This window comes from Guyanagaster necrorhizus (assembly GCF_019112545.1).
Source record: "Guyanagaster necrorhizus MCA 3950 unplaced genomic scaffold BT62scaffold_71, whole genome shotgun sequence".
Lineage (NCBI taxonomy): Eukaryota > Fungi > Basidiomycota > Agaricomycetes > Agaricales > Physalacriaceae > Guyanagaster > Guyanagaster necrorhizus.
The window spans coordinates 1-18,587 of record NW_025064950.1 but is presented as its reverse complement, the minus strand read 5'-3'; the positions used below and the strand labels follow the sequence as shown (position 1 = coordinate 18,587).

At 48.3% G+C, this 18,587-nt stretch overlaps 6 protein-coding genes across 6 annotated transcripts; 5 read left to right on the top strand and 1 right to left on the bottom strand.

Annotated features, from left to right (window-relative positions):
* The first annotated feature begins 935 nt into the window (after positions 1 to 935).
* Positions 936 to 3,666, top strand: BT62DRAFT_957977 (uncharacterized protein). Its single transcript, XM_043188436.1, has 7 exons — positions 936 to 1,198; positions 1,249 to 1,539; positions 1,592 to 1,672; positions 1,732 to 1,936; positions 1,988 to 2,268; positions 2,320 to 3,268; positions 3,316 to 3,666. Exons 2-7 carry the CDS (start codon positions 1,307 to 1,309, stop codon positions 3,514 to 3,516), a joined length of 1,950 nt encoding a protein of 649 aa, XP_043032959.1. The 5' UTR covers positions 936 to 1,198; positions 1,249 to 1,306; the 3' UTR covers positions 3,517 to 3,666.
* Positions 3,667 to 6,434: 2,768 nt separating this feature from the next.
* BT62DRAFT_938952 (uncharacterized protein) lies at positions 6,435 to 7,651 on the top strand. Its single transcript, XM_043187629.1, has 3 exons — positions 6,435 to 6,486; positions 6,545 to 7,054; positions 7,105 to 7,651. The coding sequence occupies exons 1-3, from the start codon at positions 6,441 to 6,443 to the stop codon at positions 7,332 to 7,334; spliced, it is 786 nt and encodes a 261-aa protein (XP_043032958.1). The 5' UTR covers positions 6,435 to 6,440; the 3' UTR covers positions 7,335 to 7,651.
* A 1,720-nt stretch (positions 7,652 to 9,371) lies between these two features.
* BT62DRAFT_938948 (uncharacterized protein) lies at positions 9,372 to 10,378 on the top strand. The gene is made up of 2 exons (XM_043187628.1): positions 9,372 to 9,665; positions 9,723 to 10,378. Exons 1-2 carry the CDS (start codon positions 9,536 to 9,538, stop codon positions 10,244 to 10,246), a joined length of 654 nt encoding a protein of 217 aa, XP_043032957.1. The 5' UTR covers positions 9,372 to 9,535; the 3' UTR covers positions 10,247 to 10,378.
* Positions 10,379 to 11,530: 1,152 nt separating this feature from the next.
* BT62DRAFT_735447 (uncharacterized protein) lies at positions 11,531 to 15,384 on the top strand. Its single transcript, XM_043182080.1, has 7 exons — positions 11,531 to 12,756; positions 12,805 to 13,594; positions 13,649 to 14,074; positions 14,126 to 14,148; positions 14,205 to 14,317; positions 14,375 to 14,970; positions 15,037 to 15,384. Exons 1-7 carry the CDS (start codon positions 11,888 to 11,890, stop codon positions 15,073 to 15,075), a joined length of 2,856 nt encoding a protein of 951 aa, XP_043032956.1. The 5' UTR covers positions 11,531 to 11,887; the 3' UTR covers positions 15,076 to 15,384.
* On the top strand, positions 14,810 to 15,916 carry BT62DRAFT_735408 (uncharacterized protein). The gene is made up of 3 exons (XM_043182079.1): positions 14,810 to 14,970; positions 15,037 to 15,625; positions 15,674 to 15,916. Exons 2-3 carry the CDS (start codon positions 15,142 to 15,144, stop codon positions 15,733 to 15,735), a joined length of 546 nt encoding a protein of 181 aa, XP_043032955.1. The 5' UTR covers positions 14,810 to 14,970; positions 15,037 to 15,141; the 3' UTR covers positions 15,736 to 15,916.
* A 1,178-nt stretch (positions 15,917 to 17,094) lies between these two features.
* Positions 17,095 to 18,587, bottom strand: BT62DRAFT_735383 (cytochrome P450). The gene is made up of 7 exons (XM_043182078.1): positions 18,501 to 18,587; positions 18,382 to 18,448; positions 18,211 to 18,331; positions 17,919 to 18,085; positions 17,761 to 17,862; positions 17,656 to 17,703; positions 17,095 to 17,602 (listed from the first exon to the last, which is right to left on the bottom strand). Exons 1-7 carry the CDS (start codon positions 18,511 to 18,513, stop codon positions 17,425 to 17,427), a joined length of 696 nt encoding a protein of 231 aa, XP_043032954.1. The 5' UTR covers positions 18,514 to 18,587; the 3' UTR covers positions 17,095 to 17,424.

The following is an 18,587-nucleotide window of genomic DNA, read 5'->3' as shown; positions in this document are numbered from 1 at the left end:
GCTATGATTCATCAATGCAAAGCCAGAGATATCCTGCTGCAGATGAACGAGCTTGAAGATAAGCTTTCATCTCCTTTTTTTTGAGCTTTGTGGGTTCACTAGGGTTGACTTGCTCTGGTGGCTCCTCAGTGTCATTGAAGTGGCTGAATGGCCCCTTGATACACATGTAGGCCTCAAACAAAGGTGCAAAGTGGTTCTAGTTGCCAGTATGGAGGTTGGGAAAGCTATATTTGGTGGTGTCAACAACATCTGAGTCATTCATCATGGTGTAAGAAAAAAAGAGACCATTGGGGTTAGAGAGTGTGTGGAGGCCTGTGATGGATGGATACAACTTCCAAATGGATAGTGATGTCCTTTAGGAAAGTGAGCAAGACTTCAATGTCTAGTGAATGGTTTGCAAGAGGGAATGAAAAGTTTGCTTGGCTTAGTAAGGCACAGGGCCCATAACCTGTTGGGAGCAGGTTGCATAGCACAGTGGGGAAAGCCAGGTCTGAAGTTGAAGGTCAAAAGCTAGTAAGTGTTGACTTTCAATCTCCAGTATTGGTAGCTATGATTATGTAAGGTAGGAGCGACATGGAGGGTGTGCTACTTCAACAGTTGGTAGGCCGGGTGGTCTTCAGTTGGCTTGACAATGTATGTGTGGACCCTGATTGTTGGAAATCCTCGGTGTTGCACAGGGTAGACTCCAGGCTGGTAAGGCCAGAAGGTATGAACTCATTATTCTGCAGCTCCTACAGAGCTTGTATTTATACTCTCCAGGCTTGTATCTAGAATTTACTACAACTTTCTCTTTCTCTCGGGCTTACTCATCAACTCTCGGCATGATGCCGGATTGCCCTTTCTAGAACTTTCCAGCAAAATCCCAACACTGATGTTCTGGTGCGGCGGCTTCTTCTGACCCATTACCGCCACTGAATAAATTTGAATAGCCCACAGTTTGTTTTGCGCATGCAGATGGGACGTGTATAGACCCCTCATTAGGAGTGTACGACCTCACTGACGCCGTCAGTGCTCTCAAATTTGCACAATTTATCATCGGCCTCCGGGCGCATGTCGAGGGAATCATTGCCCAATGCGGAACTCCGACGTTCAAACGACTTCCGTGGAGATCAGATACCGTCGATGATGACGATTCCGGTTCCGAAGAAGAACAATGGGAACAAAGGATTGTTTGTTGGCTAAATACGGTGGAAAAATGGTGGGAGTCACTTCATTTGGCCTTAACGTTGTCCCTCATCTATTTAACAGTGACACCGACCACACAGCACCTTCCGATCCTTCGTCGACTGACTGCTGTTCATTCAGCATGGCTGACTCTGAAAAGCGGACTACGCAGTCCTCTTCGAAAGCTAGGTCTGCACGTCGTCCGAGGTGCTCGATGTTTGCAGACAGCAAAGTAGAACCTCCTCCAGCAGATCCTACACCATTTGTGCCCGATATCGACCTAACATATCCCCGGGAGCCCTCCCTCGGAGCTTCGGGTTCGAGGACTCCGTCAGATAGAGCGTCAGCTCAGGCTGAAAAACGTGGACGACAACAGTGAATCTAGACTGCTCATGCGTCTCTCGATTTCCTTCTAACTCTTTTTCAGAACAAAGACGGATGGTGGTTCTTCTAATAAGGGAAAGACTGGTAAGCGTTCGAAGAGCGCAGATGCCTTGTCTTGTTCAGCGTAGGCCTTCTACTTTTGGTCGCTTTAAACTACCCGTTCTGATATCCCGTTCCCACCAGGTTAGGTGCGAAGGCCTTAGCCGGCATATTCCCTGCCGCAAAGCTTTCTTTCTCAAGCTATGCACACGACCGCAAAATCATCAGTTTGAGCAATATACCATTGCGCACAAATGCTCATGGAAGTGTCGAAGCTGCTGACGAGATTAACGAGATGCTTGAATTCTATGAGGAAATGACCAAGTATATGAAACCTCCTATCGAGCAGGTAAGCATGTCTGATCAATGCAATCTGTCCCTTCACGCTTATTATTTCTAGAATGAACCACCTGTCGTTGACAAACGAATCGAAGAAGTTCGTGACCGCTTTCTCTTTCAAGTTGATGCATGCTCCGGTGGTAAAAACACTTCGGAACTTCCACGGCACTTCTGGGAGGTCATGTCGGGTTGCTTTTCGTCTCTTCTTTGGGCATCCGTCGGCGGATACTCCAAGGAGCTCGCCGGTAAATCACCTCACAAAGCTGAAGCTCGTCATGAATGGGATATTCTTCTGAACCTCGGCTTCGTGAATGTCCATGAGCTCGCTTCTGGAAGAGTGGTGTGAGTTATGTTTGTCGGCGAACCTGTGTTGTATACTTATCCTAGTCATAGTCTCGAAAGAGCAATGTCGCTCTCGCGGAATGTCGCAGCAGATGTAATGAACATTTCCCCGACTTCTGCTGCTGCAGAATTTCAGGGTGTCGCTCGTCGATCACGCGATATCAGTTATCAACACGTTTTACAACTGGAAGATCCCGAATTCAAATCTTCCTTCCCGCCGAAGCTCATTCGGCAGACAGGACATTTTCTTTCGGTCGCAGTCGTGCAATCAGATGCTGTTTCTGCGCTTTTTGATAATGCAGAGGCAGCCAGGAAAGCCATACTGAAGCGTGCCGGAGATGAGCCAGAGCTTGGGATCGTTGACGCCATCCTGACGTTGCCGTTGGAGCGCCTGCAACTTATCGAGGAGCCTCTCCTTCGTATCACAGAGACTCGCGAGACTGTCAACGCTGCAAAGACTCTCAGCGCAGATAACATACCTGAGCCAGATGAAAATGCAGTGTCGGAGAAGCCGAAGGCTAAGAGATCCCAGCCTGCTCGTAACTCCAGGCGAGTGAAGTCTGCAACGACGCAAAGCGAGCTACTCGCAATTGCGGAAGAGCAGGAAGGGCATCTTCAGGTACCTGACGAGGAAGTAGGGAGGCGGACCGACGACAAGCAAGGATCAAACGGTACCCGGACGACCAGAAAAGAAAACTTGCTACAGCCATTTTCGGTGACGTGCTCAGTGACGAAATTAGCACCCAAGATGACATTCCCAACTGGGGTGATAAGGAACACTAAGGAACTGCACACTAAACTTCTCTTGTCCGTTTTCGTTGCCGAATACAAGAAGCCTACCCAGACGTACGCGAAGGCCGTCGTGCAAGCAAAAATGTACGCGGAAGCGTCTGTCAGGTATCTCGCAAGTCTGGGAGTGACCAAACAAGCTGTTTTCGCATTGGCGACGGATGGCGTTGAAGGAGCCGTGCTTATGGCTTGGTGTTCGAACGACTCCGAGGTAAGTTCTTTTCTTGTACTGTTATGCCTATGCTTATCTCATCTTAGACCGTCTACATCGTTGAGCGCAATGTTCAAACATTCAATATCTCCTCACCCATCGAGGTCTACCATTTTGTCACGGTCCTTCTGCGTCTGCGAGAATATGGGGATACGAAGCTGAAGGATGCCGTCCTGAAGGCGTTAGAAGGGGATGAATTCCAACAAAAGAGCTGGAGTAAAACGGCACAGTTTGATAGGATGGAATGAGATTGCATTCACCGGTATTTACGGAAAACTTTCTTTGCTTTGATTGCATGTATCCACATGCTTTCTACTTGCTATCAATAATTTATCTGCTATGTACTGTGTAGTTATGATATAAATCTTCCGTGCGCCGCCAAGTATTCACTAGTTGCCATGGCTTTCCACTGAGAGCCCGGTTTTCAGAAAAGCGCGCTTCTTTTTAGCTCCAAAGGATGGAGACGAGGCTTCATCTCGACTCACAGCTCAGTCTCTCCAAGTTGAGGGTTGTTAGTCCGCATTCAACCATACGCAGCAGCTGAACTGACCGGAAAGTTTGCTGACAGCAGTAAGGCTGTTAGACGTAGAAATAGTACGATACGCATACGTTCGCTTACCTATTTGATATTCCTTCCTTTTTCGGCATGTCACACCGTTCTGCACATCTCAGCTTTCAACCATAACGCTGAGATGTGAGTACCTTCTATACATATCTATCCTTGACCGTATTTACTTATTACCTATGTAGTAACGTTACGACGTCTTATCCTAGGTAAATAACAGAAGCTTTCAACCATAACGCTGAGATTAACGTTATGACGTCTTATCCTAGCGTCCGTTCTCTTCCGAAAACTTTTTCCTCGTTCACCACGTCCGCGCTCCTACCTCGTTAACTCCAACAAAGGCGTCTCTTACCGTTCAAACCATGTTCAAGTAAACGTCTAAGCATCAGAACTATGTACCTTTACAGGCTCAGAATGTTGGAGTTTTGAGTGATGCACAGTCAAACGCGTCGCTGTGACACTTCTGACATACGCATATGGTACCGTTTTTCTTTGATCTTAGTTGTATTTGTATCCATTTAAAATATCTTGCCTACCGTATCATTTATGTACCTATAGCCGTCGGTTGCTCTCCTCATCTGTCGATTGCCACAGTTGGGGTGAATATTGTAATGATTTTCTCTGTACTTGTAACTTACCATATCTTGTAGTTCACTAACGTTGTATTATTAGCTTCCATCTTCTTCGTACATGAATTCTTACACAGAATGCCGTACAGCGGCTTAGATCTAAAAAATAATTATTATTATTTCAAGCCTGTAAAATGCGGGACGGGAATGTCTGTGCTGGGCTGTGAGCAGAGAAGTCAAGTTGGATGGCATGAGTTACTATTACAAGTCCGAATTCGAACTTGGCCCATTGTTGAAATGCGGTTACCGGAATGATGACGAAAACGAAGGAAAAGAACGGGCTATATCTTGAGTGTGCCGCTTCGAGCAAAGGGGCGTCAGTGGAAGGCTACCCTAAATTGCCTGAAGGGGAAGCCTTTCCAACCCGTGGCGAAGCGACATGAATGATATGGATACTGGTTAAAAAAAATTAGTATGGACGATTATATAAATGGGCTCGAGCGCGCTCCTAAGCTTCAGAGGTCCTCCTGTCGTCTATGTTCACGAATAGGGTCGCTTGAAATCACGGCATATTGAATAGACTGTAGTCTGCCAGAACGTGCAGTCCTGAGGAATGATTGTTCAGTAAAGGCATCATGATTGTAAATAGACACCCCCTGGGCTGAGTAGCCTTCCGATAAAAGCAACGACGTTACGGTGGCCCGTGGGATGCTAAAAATCCGGAAACGCCAGTTACCTGAGAAAGAGAGTCTGAGAAGAAGAGATTTTATGAACGCCTCCCTAGGCTCACAAGAACGAGTAGTTTGTCTTTCCGTATCATGATCCCCTACAGCCTTATGGGGGACTCGGAGGCAAACTTGTGATCGTAGGCCTTCTCGCTTCGTAGGCGAGATCAGTATGAAGCGCGCTTCTCATAATGGAAGCGAGAGAGAGAAGCTCGACCCTCATCTTCCAACTCCTGTTAGATCCCCGGCCGTCCGTGCCATCTTGACAATCACCGCAGTTCAACGACAGAGCTGTCTCAATGATTGACTCCAAATTGGGAACGTGATCATCCAGTAAAAGACGGTCACGGAAACTGGTCTTAGGCTAAGGGACATACCATATCATCAGCAGCGTCCTTTTGTGGTTCTCGGATCGTACGACTCATCGCGGAAGAATTCAGGAGACGGCACGGTTGATGATGAAAGCACCATCAAACTGGAGCACCCAGTTGTGGTGAACCTAGGTACTGTGTATTATCAGCGGGATTTTCTACAACCAAAAAGGAGATAACTGTAGGGGAAGGCCCTCGTGGGGAGGGTGCTGTGAAAGATATCGATAAGAAAGAACGTGATCTGAGAGTTGATGTCAATGATGCGGGCCCGAGTCCACTAAAGACTTGGGATACGCTAGCGCGGCAAACTGATATCCGATTCGAAATTGGCGTAACAAACGCGGGTACCTGGTAGTAGGACCAGTCCTTTTAACAAGCGCATAGAGGATTTATTCCTTCATGATTCGACAGATATCTGGAAAGGCATCATCATGATTCGAAGAATTAATTGAATTGCGGAAGCTTGGGAAAAGATCAACATGATGAATTCATAGCATCGAAATAGAACGTTGATGGCCCGGAGTAAGTTTCAATGTGCGTCGTCGATTTGTGAATGGCGGGTAATAGCACCCGGGCGGATATACAAAGTGAAGCAAGCACCTGCAGGTTTTGAGTGTTACACTGTTACTTGGGGGGAAAATATGGCTATTGTGTTGCATAAATGGCGGCGCAGCAACCTCGAGCTCTGATCCTGACGACACTGGTAGCAAGGATAACGGTTGCTGACAAGCCTTAAGCGCTCAAGCATGCGACCGCAGCGACGCGCTTAGTAACCCGCGCATTGCCGAGCGGAGTTTAAACGCTGTACGGCACTTGCTGCGCTGCGCAGACGTTGCTTCACCTCGAAACCTACCTTCTGACTCAAATACATTTTCCTGTACGTCCTTCAAGGCGGTCGCAACTCATTCCAACAAATTCACAGGAATCCTGATATAGATCCCAATGAAACTTTCAGTTATATCCTGTCTTGTGGCTGGTGCCAGTCTCGGTGTGTTTCCGTTCGTTTCAGCTGTGTGTATAATCAAAGACTGAACAGCAGAATCTAGTCAGCGCTGTCCCGATGCGCGTCGTGATGCTCACTGGCAGCAGTGACGGAAACACATCTCCCGCTCTTCGCTTTGGTCATGCAGGTGTCTCACACGAAGACGCTGTTGTGCCGACTAGCATGCCCGCAGCAATCCACGGGCGACCCTGCGGAGGAGGAAGACGCTTCCGGGATAAGGCCGTCAAGCTCTCCAACTCTTTCCGCCAGGCTCTTGGCTTGCCCCTCATCGAATCTGAACCCAAAGCCGATACTACCGTTCACGGTGGCGTGATCAGGATTATGCCTTTCATCGGTGGTCCAGCCACCGTCGTTCAGCTCAACGAGACCGGCGATGAGGGCAAGACGAGGGGTGGTGACCGTGTCAGGATTGTCAATGCCGTTCCTATGACCCCAGGCCGCCACGGCCATCATAGGGTGCGCCTGAACTCTCAAGAGTCTTTCACATCCCGCCTTCATTACGCCCTGATGATGCTCGGTCCCTGGGAGGGCAGGGCTGTCGCCTTTGTCCTTGGTACGTTCCTTTCTTTTCTCCTAAGGTTTTCTTCGCTAAATGTCTTACAGGATGTGGGATTGGCGTCCTCCTCCGCATGATCTGGGTCCTTACCCTTGTCTCTTATCGTGCCTTCAGGGGTGAGCGCGAGACCCATGAGTATTCTCACCTCCCGCACGGCAATGCCGAAGAGATTGTCGTTGCACCCCCCACCTACATCTACGTTGACGAAAAGACTCCTATTGTTGACACTGATGCGAAGCACACTGATGCGAAGCCAACTGAGGAGGAAGCGAAATAGGCCCTCTCACTCACACTCATTATCATTTTCCTTTTTCTCATTGTTTTATATTTCTCCTACGGACGAATCTCACAAGTTATCATACTTTGTATTTCAACGACCCATCTGATGGGTAACCTAACCGATCGGACGTAGTGTACCATGTTTATGTCGAGTAGATTCTAAAGTGGAGTGATGTACAGCCACTTTGTGTTAGTTGTCATATGAATCCTCTGCTTTTAGTTAACCTCTGACGTTGCAGGCGTCAGCGACCGATGGATGGTCTTGTGATAGTCAGGGGATGATACATGATGAATCAATCGCACTTTGTCTTAAACCAGTATTATGATATTGATGAGAGCTGCTGGATTGGGATGAATTCGATATTCTCAAGACGCAAGCTCTCGCAAGTGGAATGTGCCAGCCCGTTCACGATGCGGTAGAAAGTAGTATTAAAGGTCAATTTGCCTTTAATTAACCATGGGGAATAGTGATACTTGTACGAAGCCTATGGGATCGGCCTGGGAACCGTGTCGTGTCCGAATGATAGCGTATGCCCACTTCCATTCACTCCTAAACGTAAAGCTATCACACCTTTTCACTGTGCATGTAATCCCCTTTCCCTTCCAGGATTCAAATGATGTATCTCAGTGTTTCTCATAACTCTATCCCTCGTGCGCTCCCTTCACTGTAGACTATCGATCCTCTCCAATGATTTGCTTGTGCGCCATCCCTTGGGTCCCCTTGAGAATAAGTTTCGCGACGCCAGAACCCTACGGTATTTGGAGCTTTAGGGTGTCTACGCGCGCATTGGACAGCTCTCCGTTCCTTGGCGCACCTTCACGTATTCGAAGATTACGATTACCAATCGTCTTGAGGAGCGCTTTCATTCTTACACGGTGTTTGAAGACATCTTGGAGATATCACCCTTATCCCCCACCCAGTCTCTTCGAGCGATACTGCTCCATTGACTTCGTTCTTTGAAGCTCTCCATGCCGGTCAATCACTTTGGAAATCTCTCTTCACTCCTTGAACAGGCTGGACATGCCATTGTTGAGTCAACTGGTCATCAGCGCGCCTAACCAATATATCATGAGATCCATCCTCGGGGGGCACATGTGGTTGCTTCTCATCTTGAAGAGTGCAAAGTGGAGCTTTCTTCATTCGCATTTCGGAATATCGGCCCGCGAGGTTGTCGTGAGCGTTTTTCTTGTTCTCATTCGGTTAGGCTGACTTGGACAAACTATTCAGTGTGACCGTCAACCAGGTACAGGAGACCTAAGGGACGTATGGCCGTCTTCGACTGTGAATGTGGGTCATATATATCATCCTTGTCAGCGGAATTCTCTCTTCTATGAGCTTGTCTCATCATCGGAAACGGTCCTGGGACGCCGCCTTACGAACCTCATTCCCGACACAATCATACCGGTGGTTCTCCCGCAACGATCCTGATGGCAGTGCACTAGAACAAAACCTCTTTCTTTCCGCCTGAGAATATAATGTAGCTGGATGGGAGAGGCACCGACTGGCTTATCCGGTGTTACTTTACTCTCTCAGCATCATACACTTCCATCTTCGAGCAATCTTTTGGAACCAACATCTCAACATAATCTGACTCGGGTCCGCAAGAGTCAGAGTGCTCTTGGGGTCCACTACTGCCGAACGTGTGGCGACGCCAAAGCTCCAGCTTGGTCAAATAAGAGTTCTGGTGTTGCCATAGCGCCAACCTAGGCACCCGGAAAAGTAGGATCTACACTTTTCCAGAGAGTTACTTATGCGAACTTGTAATTGGCATTTATTAGAGGTCCCGAACATAAATACTCCGAGCTGTGTTTTCGTAAACGTTTGGAAAATTTTTTCGCGTTATGTATCATTGATCTTTGAGTGAGTCAAAGTGACTCATTCTCCCAGTATCATGGGCGCCGCATATATCAATTGCAATGCCTACGCAGCGCTCGAAAAGCTGACCCTACTTGTACCGGTGGAGCCTATGCGCACAATCTACTATGGCACGCGCTTCACGGCTGCTATGAAAAGAGAATACTTCTCAAGCGATACGCAGGGTCACACTGGAAGCGCCCGCGGAATTTGAATCACAGCATTGTCACACAATGCATCGATAAGGGCCCTGATCACGCATTGCCTCTGCTCGCCAACTTGAACAAGCATTTATCAAAGACTCGTCTCTCTCTTGACAAGGGCATTCGTACCAACCAACGGTCATGAACAACTGGGCCTGGCCAGGATTCAACAACTACCCCGCTGGGAACAACGTCTACGGTGGCGTGGCGGCGCCGTTCCAGCAAACACCATGGGCCGGGGCCAGTGCGTACGCCCAGGATTTGGGACCTAGTGCGTGGCTTGCTTCGCTTCTTCGAATTCACACTTACCGCCACCCCTTCTCCCCAGCGCCGTGGAAAGGCCGGAGCAAGCATGCATCTCTGCACCCCATTCTTGCTGTGGATACCACGCTCCTTCGGTATGATCTGAGGAAGAAAGCGCGGTCGACGATCTTGGCGAATGCCTATTATACAAATGCGCAGGTCTCGGCTACGATAGCGCCCGTGATGATTATGCGCCTCGTATCGCAGGATTTCCCGTGGACGGTTGATATCAAGTCGACGCTGCCGATTACTGTTGAGTTTATATGGGATGCGCTGTATGCGGCGATGCAGGAGGAGATCATGGATTCGGAGTGGGGGATTATCGTCTGTGACAAGAAGCTCCGCGCGACTGTCGAGAAGGCTGCGAAGAAGAGGATCGAAGCCGAGGGGCAGGGATCTAGCAAGAAGATGAAGAGGATAGACTGGTTGGGAGAGAATACCTGTCTGAAGGGCCTTGACCGGGACGAGGCATTTGAGAAATTGAGGCTGCTGCCGGGCGATAAGAACTCTTGTCCTGATACCTGGCTGGTAAAGATGTGCGCGCCGTAAATGGCTCGAGCCAGTGGTCAAAAATGGGGGTTTATGTTTGTTATTTTGATAGCTCTGCCGCATGTACTGGATATGTTTTTTATGTTTCTATGTAAGTCTACATCAAATTGACATGATGCCATTCGACTGGGACCTTTCGGAACCATCCGAGCTTGCTGAGGGTCTCAAATACATGCTTAAAACTTGCCATATTCAGGATTATTTTGCTCGGAGGAGTTAAGACTCGATCAGGAACACGAAGACCAGTTAACAAGCCAGACAGATTGGCGGGGGACCCACAAGGGTACATAACACATCCCAACGTGTGAAAAAAGTTTCACGTGAATATCATGTGCCGTCCGCGTCGCGTGCCAATGCCGTGCGCAGTTCCAATTTGCGCTTTCCTTCCCGCCACATCATTCCACTTTCTGGATGCCGCATATACTGAGTTTCGGACACGTCGGGTTCCTGTCGCCACGAAGGCAACGGCATGCTGCGCCTTTGCCAACCTTTCATTATCATTTCATAGCATCTGATTTCGAAAATCCGTACGTCGCCGTGATGGGAATGGAAAAGGTGGTGCAGCGCTGCTGCTTTCCTTCTTGAGCGTCTAACCACCATCACTAATATATCTGCGCAGAAGTTAACTTTCCTGTTAATGCCCGTATGATTACACTGTCAGTGAGGCTTGAAAACCTGTCAGAGCACAGCCCTCGGTCAAACAGCAATGCAGCATGGATACGCATTCCGTACTTGACATTCGAGTCGGTTCTGTTCCCCCATCCAGGTCAAAATTCTCTCACGACTTTGCGATACACGTATCGCCGGACGCTTATCTGTCATAACGCGGCGTTGAGGCGACCGTTTCTTTTCCCTTTTCGCTATTGTCGAGGCTGATGCTGTAAAAGTCTATCCATGGCCGACGGCTGGTCCTCAGGATTCTTAGTCAACTTCCGGTTCCGATGTGATCCTTTCTACGATCTTCGCAGGCGATAAGAACTCCTCGCGAACAATAGAACGCCTTTTTTCATGAAGCTTGGAAGAGTGACGAACGGCACCATGGCCATGGCGGCAGCTGCCTGTCATGGTTAGTTTGCAAACTTCCCAGAGGAGTACGTATTCAGCATCCATCATGCACTGCAAAACTGATGTTGACCGTGAGGCCGGTTACAGGTTCAGATCGCAGTTCAGTAAATCACGATCAAAAAACGCCGGAAAAAAAGGGCGGCGAAATTGCGACGAATTTACTTGCTCTTTGCAGGGCCGAGGCTATCAAGCCGACCAGTCGGTAACCCCAGCGGTTCACCGTCTGCTGAGTAGCCTCTGTTGCTGTCATCAGAAGCTTGTTCGAAGTTCGAAGACGAAGTTGCGTCCTTACTCCGCTGACAGTCGCGATTCTCCCAGGCTGTCCGAGGGCCTATCACCAATCTTATTTTCAATACCGATACCCTGTTCGAGGATAAGCCTTGGGACGTCAGCTTTGACCCTGCTGTTGTGAAACGGAGTGTGGGTATTCCCGCTCAATTTTTTGTTTTTGGAAATCTAGGGGATTTGGTCATCTATGACGTTGCCAAGGACCCCAGCCACCTGATCGGAACTGCATTTTTCTTATCACCACGATGCTTTCGGTCGTAGGATTCTCTCCCACCGTCTTTCTTGGCCATGGACTACGACAGGTGGGACGCTCTCCTTCACCACATCTTCAAGCAAACGCAGGGCGACGCATGGTTTCGTCCCCAGGAAGAGAGCCTTACCTCAGGTGTCGCCCTACGCGTGAACGACTCGCCGCCAGAGTTCCGCGTTTTTCCTTATGAAAACATCTACCTGGAGCCTTTCGAGGCCGCTGTCCAGAAACTCAACCCCGTCGTTGCAGTAAAGGTTCGCAGCGCCGCCGTTCACGCTGCACTCGCAGATGTACCTCCCGACGCGACGAGCATCTATGTCGACAGTAATACACGCATCCAGATCATCGACACGATGCTCCAGCTTCCCCAGGCCGACAAGGAACAGTGCGCCGCCTTCATTCGGGACGAGCGTGTGCTTGTTGTTTTCACCTCTTCCCTCGACACTATCATACCCACTTGCCAGGACTTTGAAGACCGACTCATAAAGCTCTTGTGGCGGTCTCGTCCTGGAGCCCCATCTTCTATATCCGCCGGTTCAATTCTTCCTCGAGAGGGATCGATTTCAGTCACCGGTCATGGTAGTACTACCCCATCTCTTTCTAATCATAGTCTCGTCGAACCTTCTCCCATTCTCAAGAGCAAGGTCAAGCGGAATTGGTATGGGAAAAAGGTCGGTATGTCTGTGCCAAAAGCAGAGATTCGAGAAACGAAGCTTTATGCTCCGTTTTACAATGGTCTCGCTGCAGCATTGGCCCTAATCTTCGTTGGGAATGGTATCAAGACCCTCTTGACGGAATCGATTCTCGATTCCACCTATATGCGGTTTGCCTTGTTGGTCATTCTCCCGCTTCTCTTCTGTGTCTCGTTGTTCTTCACCCTCCAGATTGTCCAAAATGTCTCAATGGCGTAAGTCTTGTATTTTCTGTGCTCTGACATTGGTTGAACGCCCTGAAGGATCGGGCCTATAGCCCAATACCACGCGAATAGCAAATATTACTCCGCTATTCCCCCTCTCTCCAACGATGACGTCGATAACCACTTGCCCCATATCACTATCCAAATGCCCGTGTACAAGGAAAACCTCGACTCCGTACTTGATCCCTCGTTTAACTCCATAAAACGAGCCATGCGGACATATGCGCGCCAAGGTGGAACATCTAGCATCTTCGTTAACGACGATGGCCTTCGGCTCATTTCCATGGCCGACCGGGACGAGCGGATAGCGTATTACGCCACACACGGTATCGCTTGGGTTGCCCGTCCTCGACATGGTTACACCGAAGAAACCGGCGACGTCGAGAAAGGTCTCAAGGATCACAAGGAAGCACCCTTTTTGCGTGCTGGTCGTTTCAAGAAGGCCAGTAACATGAACTACGGCTTGAGCCTATCTCTCAAGGTCGAGAACCATCTGGATCACTTGATGGTGAACCGACCGCCACAGGCGCATTATCGTCGAGCGTCGGCGGCTACCAGTCAGGCAATGTCGGAATTCGGTAGCAATGGCCATCTTGGCACTCACGGAGGCACGTATGGAATGCAGTATATGGGCAAAGAGGGCGATGATATGGCACGGATGTTGGATTTGGAGGACGATGAAGATACAGAGGAGATGGCGCTCCAAATGGCGATGGAACAGGTGTACGAAGAGAGCGGGTCTCGATTCCGACCCTGGGCAGCATTCGGAAAGGGAATGCGTATCGGTGAAATCATTTTACTAGTTGACAGTGACACAGTTGTGCCCGAGGTAAGCTTTCCTTATCAACCTTTCACTCAAGCTTATTGGATTAATAACATGCAGGACTGTTTACGGGATGCCGCGCGGGAAATGGCTGCCTGCCCCAACGTCGCTATTATCCAGCACGAAAGTGACGTCATGCAGGTCGCTAACCACTATTTCGAGAACGGTATCGCGTACTTTACACGGCGGATTAATAGGTGTATATCCATGGCCTGCGCTAACGGAGAAGTGGCGCCTTTCGTAGGGCATAATGCCTTCCTCAGGTGGAAGGCGCTACAGGATGCGGCATTTGTTGATCCGGACGATAAGGTGGCGAAGGCGACAGGAGAGGAGAGGATATGGAGTGAATCGAACGTGTCGGAAGACTTTGATATGGCATTGAGGCTTTTGATGAGGGGCTACGATATCCGGTGGGCGACGTATTCAAATGGAGGTTTCAAGGAGGGTGTGTCACTGACAGTGGACGACGAATTGAATCGTTGGCAGGTTCGTTAATATCCATCTATTTCCCGTTCTGGTTCTGATATTTTCTTACAGAAATACGCTTATGGTTGTAACGAGTGAGTTGACGCTGCATGATCATTGGGAATACTCGTGATTAAAGTTTTCATTTCAGGCTGCTCTTCAACCCGTTGGTCAAATGGTTCAGGAAGGGTCCGATCGCACATCAGATCAACCGATTTATGTGGTGTAAAGCTCCTATCCATTACAAGATCTCCGTTATGGCATGTACGTCCTGCCTTGCTTCTTTTAGTGTGATTGATTTCATTAATCCATGCTGCGCAGACATGTTTTCTTACTATGGTATCGCTGCCTCCGTCACTATCGGTATCATCAACTATATTCTCCTTGGATTCCAGTTCCACGTGGATGGTTTCTACATGCATTCCTTTGAGGTCTTTCTAGCGACAACAGTCGTATTCTTCGGTTCAGGAAATGTAGGCTACACCCTTCTGGAGTATCGGCTAGGCCATAAGCCGCTAGTCATGGGATTCATTGAGAATGTGATGTGGGTTCCGTTCTTGTACGTTCCTTATCGCCTCCTTTATCTTTCCCCCCCAAATGTTCACCATCTTACGTGCAGTTTCTTCTTCTTTGGCGGGCTCTCCATCCCGGTGTCTCAAGCTCTCCTTGCGCACCTATTCTCGTATGACATTACGTGGAGCGCCACCATTAAAGAGGTCCAGAGATCGAACTTCTTCAAGGAGATTCCGAAGATCGCTAAGCGGTTCTGGTTCCCGCTTATCGTCAGCTTCCTCCTCATTGTTGGGATGATCATTCTCAGCACGACGCTAGTACCTCTAGGATGGAGAGTCGACGGTTCAGCGTGGGCCGTTATCTTCCCGATAAGTGTGGCTACAGCTTGCCATATCCTTTTCCCGGTCAGTAATTTATAACATAATTTATCATGATTGGAAAAAAACTCACTATGACCATTTTTATTTTAGATCGTCCTCAACCCGTGGTTGATGGTGTTCTCATATTGATGGACGAGCTTTGGACTTGTCCCATCAACATTCGCTTATTATTGCTTTCACTTTTCGCTCTCGTTTATGTTGGACTCACTCGGTTACTGTGCGAGCACACTTATTAGAACAAACTCATTCACTGAATATTGCATCCTCCATCCACCGCTGTTTTTATATCCTACATTCATTGCGATACTCTATTACTTTACTGATAGACGCGAACTCTTTTTTTACTTACATACATGCTTTGCTGATACCATTTCAAGCTATCGCCACTGTCTTGCATCCATACCCATACATTCCCCGGTTATGTACTTATTTTCTCCCACAAAAGAGGACATTCTCATTACTTTCAATTCTGCAATAGTACGGACAAAATTGATGCATCTTTCTCATTACGCAGAAACTTCGGGTGGGGTGAGGTGGTTTGTCATCTCCAAGGTAACGAAGGGGGGGGGAATGTCAAAAATGAGTGTCCAGCTGAGACAGGCCAATTACCTATCTTCCAGCGTAGGAAGGAAAGGATCTCCGAGTTCTGACAGATGGAACTCATCATCATTCAACGATGGTTGGTTTCCTTGACACTGCCTGCCTACCTACCTGATTTCCCGTGGAGATCGTAAAGGATGTATGTATCCCGGCCGGGTTGATGAATGGGCAATGGGCAAATCTGTGTGAATCAATTCAGCCTTGTGGTGGGTAGGGGGTAGGTACGCCATGCGGAATCGACGGCAAAAAAATAAATAAATAAAGTGTCGACTTTTGACTCCAGGGAGGGGGGGCGGAAGGCGCTAAATAGGAAAAAAGTTTCGGGAGCGAACAGTGGACGTGCACGTCATGAAATTTCAAGCTTTGGCAAAGGTCGAACTGGCGGCTTTCGGTGAATCGCTCGGCTCGGGCCGATATCTGGTGCCCAAGATGAGAATGGGGGAGTCGTGCGTGGGTCGTGAGTGGACGCATGTGGTATCGTCCTGCTCGAAGAAACATTATTTTTGGTATCGGGCCGCAGAATCCGACAAAGCTGCACAAGGGATACAACTTCATCCTACTGTCATTCCATTGAACCTCTTCTTCGAATAACCCATAGTCGCTGAGAAGACCTGGCTCTCTGTGGTAAGGAGGCTGCTTAATACTGGGCCGAGTCCATCACTGGTCCAATCCGCGTTCGTCCTAAAAACATAATTCGAGTCCAGTTCAACCATAGATCTAGGGAAAGGTAAATACAATGGTTGAGGACGCGAAAATAATACCAGAATCGAGTTACTTAGAAGCGAACATCCAGAGGCGGATTATTTAAGAGTTAAATAAACCTCCGCTACGATCACGTGCTACTCGGACATCTGGTCCGACGGACTTTACACATTCCCTGTGGCATTGGAAGTCCCGTAGAGTTTGAAAATTCGCTGCTGTAGCTTCATTCCTGCATCTTTTCCCTTTGTATTTAATATACCTCTGTGAGCGTTCCTGGAAATTTTAAGTGCATGAGAAGCTGGAGAAGGACCATTTTCACTTGCCTGAGCAGCTGTCCCGGCAATTGAATGGTAAAGTTTCCCTCTATCGTATCTCTTAGAAATTTTGTACGCATAATACTGTGGTATATGTTGGGATTTTGCTGGAAAGTTCTAGAAAGGGCAATCCGGCATCATGCCGAGAGTTGATGAGTAAGCCCGAGAGAAAGAGAAAGTTGTAGTAAATTCTAGATACAAGCCTGGAGAGTATAAATACGAGCTCTGTAGGAGCTGCAGAATAAGGAGTTCATACCTTCTGGCCTTACCAGCCTGGAGTCTACCCTGCGCAACACCAAGGATTTCCAACAGTATATTACTACTTAAATATAAAATGAAACAGGAATGAAGCTACGATAACGAATTTTCAAACTCTACGGGACTTTCAATGCCACAGGGAATGTTAGTAAGGAGTTCTGCGAGTTTCTCATAAAGCCGGTTTACCAGGCTACGACAGACTCATGAACAGCTGGGTCCACAGCGCTGGCTTGTAATGTAAAACGGGGAACTGTGTCACTCCTAAGTCAACAGGCGCGGGTATCATTGCGCTCGAGTGAGTTCTGCGGATGACTGAAGACGTAGGGCTATCGATACTTTCAACGGCGGCTGTGCTCCTTTCTCAAGTTTCCCCCTCAACTTGTCTTCGACTCTAGGTTCACCAGGCGCACGCTCCGAACCCGTTCGAATTCCTTATTCAACTGGTGTGGTTCTTGTTTACCACTGACCCTGTCTCCACAATGACCACCGGCAACGGGCCGCCAGGAGCTAGTGTCTCTACATCTTCGCAAAAAAAAAATCAAGAGCATGATCACGAACACACACACAAACCTTTCAGCAGCAGATTATATATACATTTCAAGATTCAGTCACGAGAGGCTACCGCTACTCTTAACGGCAGTTGAGAACCTTTATCCACCTCCCCCTCCACAGTCGGCGCCATTATAAAACAGGCTTCTCTCCGAATGCACTCAGATTCCTTAGTCAACGAAAACTCAAAGTTATTGACAACTTCGATAATAAATGCATGGAGTTCGAGGACACTATGAACCTTCATAGTTAGCGTTGAGAAGAGAGACATAGTCAATATTCATACGCAAATCGCCAGCCAATACAAGACCTAAGTCCTCCACCAAAGCTAAACCTATGGTAGGAAACGACGTTAGTGTAGTATATAGCTTTATATTGAAATAGATCTCACAAGTTCCCATAGACGCCAACTGGCACGTCCTTACTCATATTTCCTCGGAACCAGCGCGCGGGATCAAAAACATGTGCATCTTCTCCCCACACATCCTTGTTCCTTTTTTTTTCGTATAATCAGCGAATATTACAACACATGTCGGAAGTGGTTCCCACCTATTATAGCCGGCAATCGATGCGATGATGGATGTCCCCTTGGGTATGGCTATCTCTTGAACCACTTTTCCTGTCGTCAAGACCACGGGCTTGCTCAAAGGCAGCACATTGTCCTGAGTTGCGACTCTAGAAATATTGTAAACGATGGGGTGGATTCGAAGCACCTCCTATAGAACGGTCAGTTCGTGATCACATAACATGACCGTGAGCTAACCTTTATCACGGCGGTCAGATAAGGCATAGTATCCAAGTCCCGTGCAGAGAACTCAGTATCACCGTGAGCGAAGATTACCGTTTCTTTCTTCCTAATCTCAGCCCTTAGCCGGTCTTGAACTTCAGGATGTCTCGAGAGTTCGAGAAGCGTCCAGGAAAGTGTATTGGCAGTCGTTTCGTGGCCCGCAAACATGATAGAACTTGAACACGGGGATCAACAGTGAGGCTCTGTTTGAGATACTACACATACTTCATCTGAGCAAACAGCTCTTCATCGTTAAGTCGTGTATGTGGATTTTCGGAGACGTTGGCTTTCACTGTCGCGGTACAGATTAGGTCTGCTTTGACAAGTTCAGAAGGAAAACGCACCCAGCAAACTCATGATATCCCTGTTTGGGTTTCCCTCAGCAAGTGCAGTATATTTCTCACTTAACAACTGCTTTGCGACATGACCAG

What these genes read in the sequence shown, in the direction of transcription:
- BT62DRAFT_938952 (XM_043187629.1), top strand. Translation starts at nt 6,441, where the DNA reads ATGAAACTTTCAGTTATATCCTGTCTTGTGGCTGGTGCCAGTCTCG. An exon ending in TGTGGCTGGTGCCAGTCTCG is followed by an intron (nt 6,487 to 6,544) that starts GTGTGTTTCCGT and finishes AGCAGAATCTAG; the next exon opens with TCAGCGCTGTCCCGATGCGC. An exon ending in GGCTGTCGCCTTTGTCCTTG is followed by an intron (nt 7,055 to 7,104) that starts GTACGTTCCTTT and finishes AATGTCTTACAG; the next exon opens with GATGTGGGATTGGCGTCCTC.
- BT62DRAFT_735447 (XM_043182080.1), top strand. Translation starts at nt 11,888, where the DNA reads ATGGACTACGACAGGTGGGACGCTCTCCTTCACCACATCTTCAAGCAA. An exon ending in GTGACACAGTTGTGCCCGAG is followed by an intron (nt 13,595 to 13,648) that starts GTAAGCTTTCCT and finishes AATAACATGCAG; the next exon opens with GACTGTTTACGGGATGCCGC. An exon ending in ACGAATTGAATCGTTGGCAG is followed by an intron (nt 14,075 to 14,125) that starts GTTCGTTAATAT and finishes ATTTTCTTACAG; the next exon opens with AAATACGCTTATGGTTGTAA.
- BT62DRAFT_957977 (XM_043188436.1), top strand. Translation starts at nt 1,307, where the DNA reads ATGGCTGACTCTGAAAAGCGGACTACGCAGTCCTCTTCGAAAGCTAGG. An exon ending in GAAAAACGTGGACGACAACA is followed by an intron (nt 1,540 to 1,591) that starts GTGAATCTAGAC and finishes ACTCTTTTTCAG; the next exon opens with AACAAAGACGGATGGTGGTT. An exon ending in GATGCCTTGTCTTGTTCAGC is followed by an intron (nt 1,673 to 1,731) that starts GTAGGCCTTCTA and finishes CGTTCCCACCAG; the next exon opens with GTTAGGTGCGAAGGCCTTAG.
- BT62DRAFT_735408 (XM_043182079.1), top strand. Translation starts at nt 15,142, where the DNA reads ATGTTGGACTCACTCGGTTACTGTGCGAGCACACTTATTAGAACAAAC. An exon ending in CTCATCATCATTCAACGATG is followed by an intron (nt 15,626 to 15,673) that starts GTTGGTTTCCTT and finishes TTTCCCGTGGAG; the next exon opens with ATCGTAAAGGATGTATGTAT.
- BT62DRAFT_735383 (XM_043182078.1), bottom strand. An exon ending in GAGCTGTTTGCTCAGATGAA is followed by an intron (nt 18,332 to 18,381) that starts GTATGTGTAGTA and finishes CCCGTGTTCAAG; the next exon opens with TTCTATCATGTTTGCGGGCC. An exon ending in GTTGGCGTCTATGGGAACTT is followed by an intron (nt 17,704 to 17,760) that starts GTGAGATCTATT and finishes TTCCTACCATAG; the next exon opens with GTTTAGCTTTGGTGGAGGAC.
- BT62DRAFT_938948 (XM_043187628.1), top strand. Translation starts at nt 9,536, where the DNA reads ATGAACAACTGGGCCTGGCCAGGATTCAACAACTACCCCGCTGGGAAC. An exon ending in CGCCCAGGATTTGGGACCTA is followed by an intron (nt 9,666 to 9,722) that starts GTGCGTGGCTTG and finishes CCTTCTCCCCAG; the next exon opens with CGCCGTGGAAAGGCCGGAGC.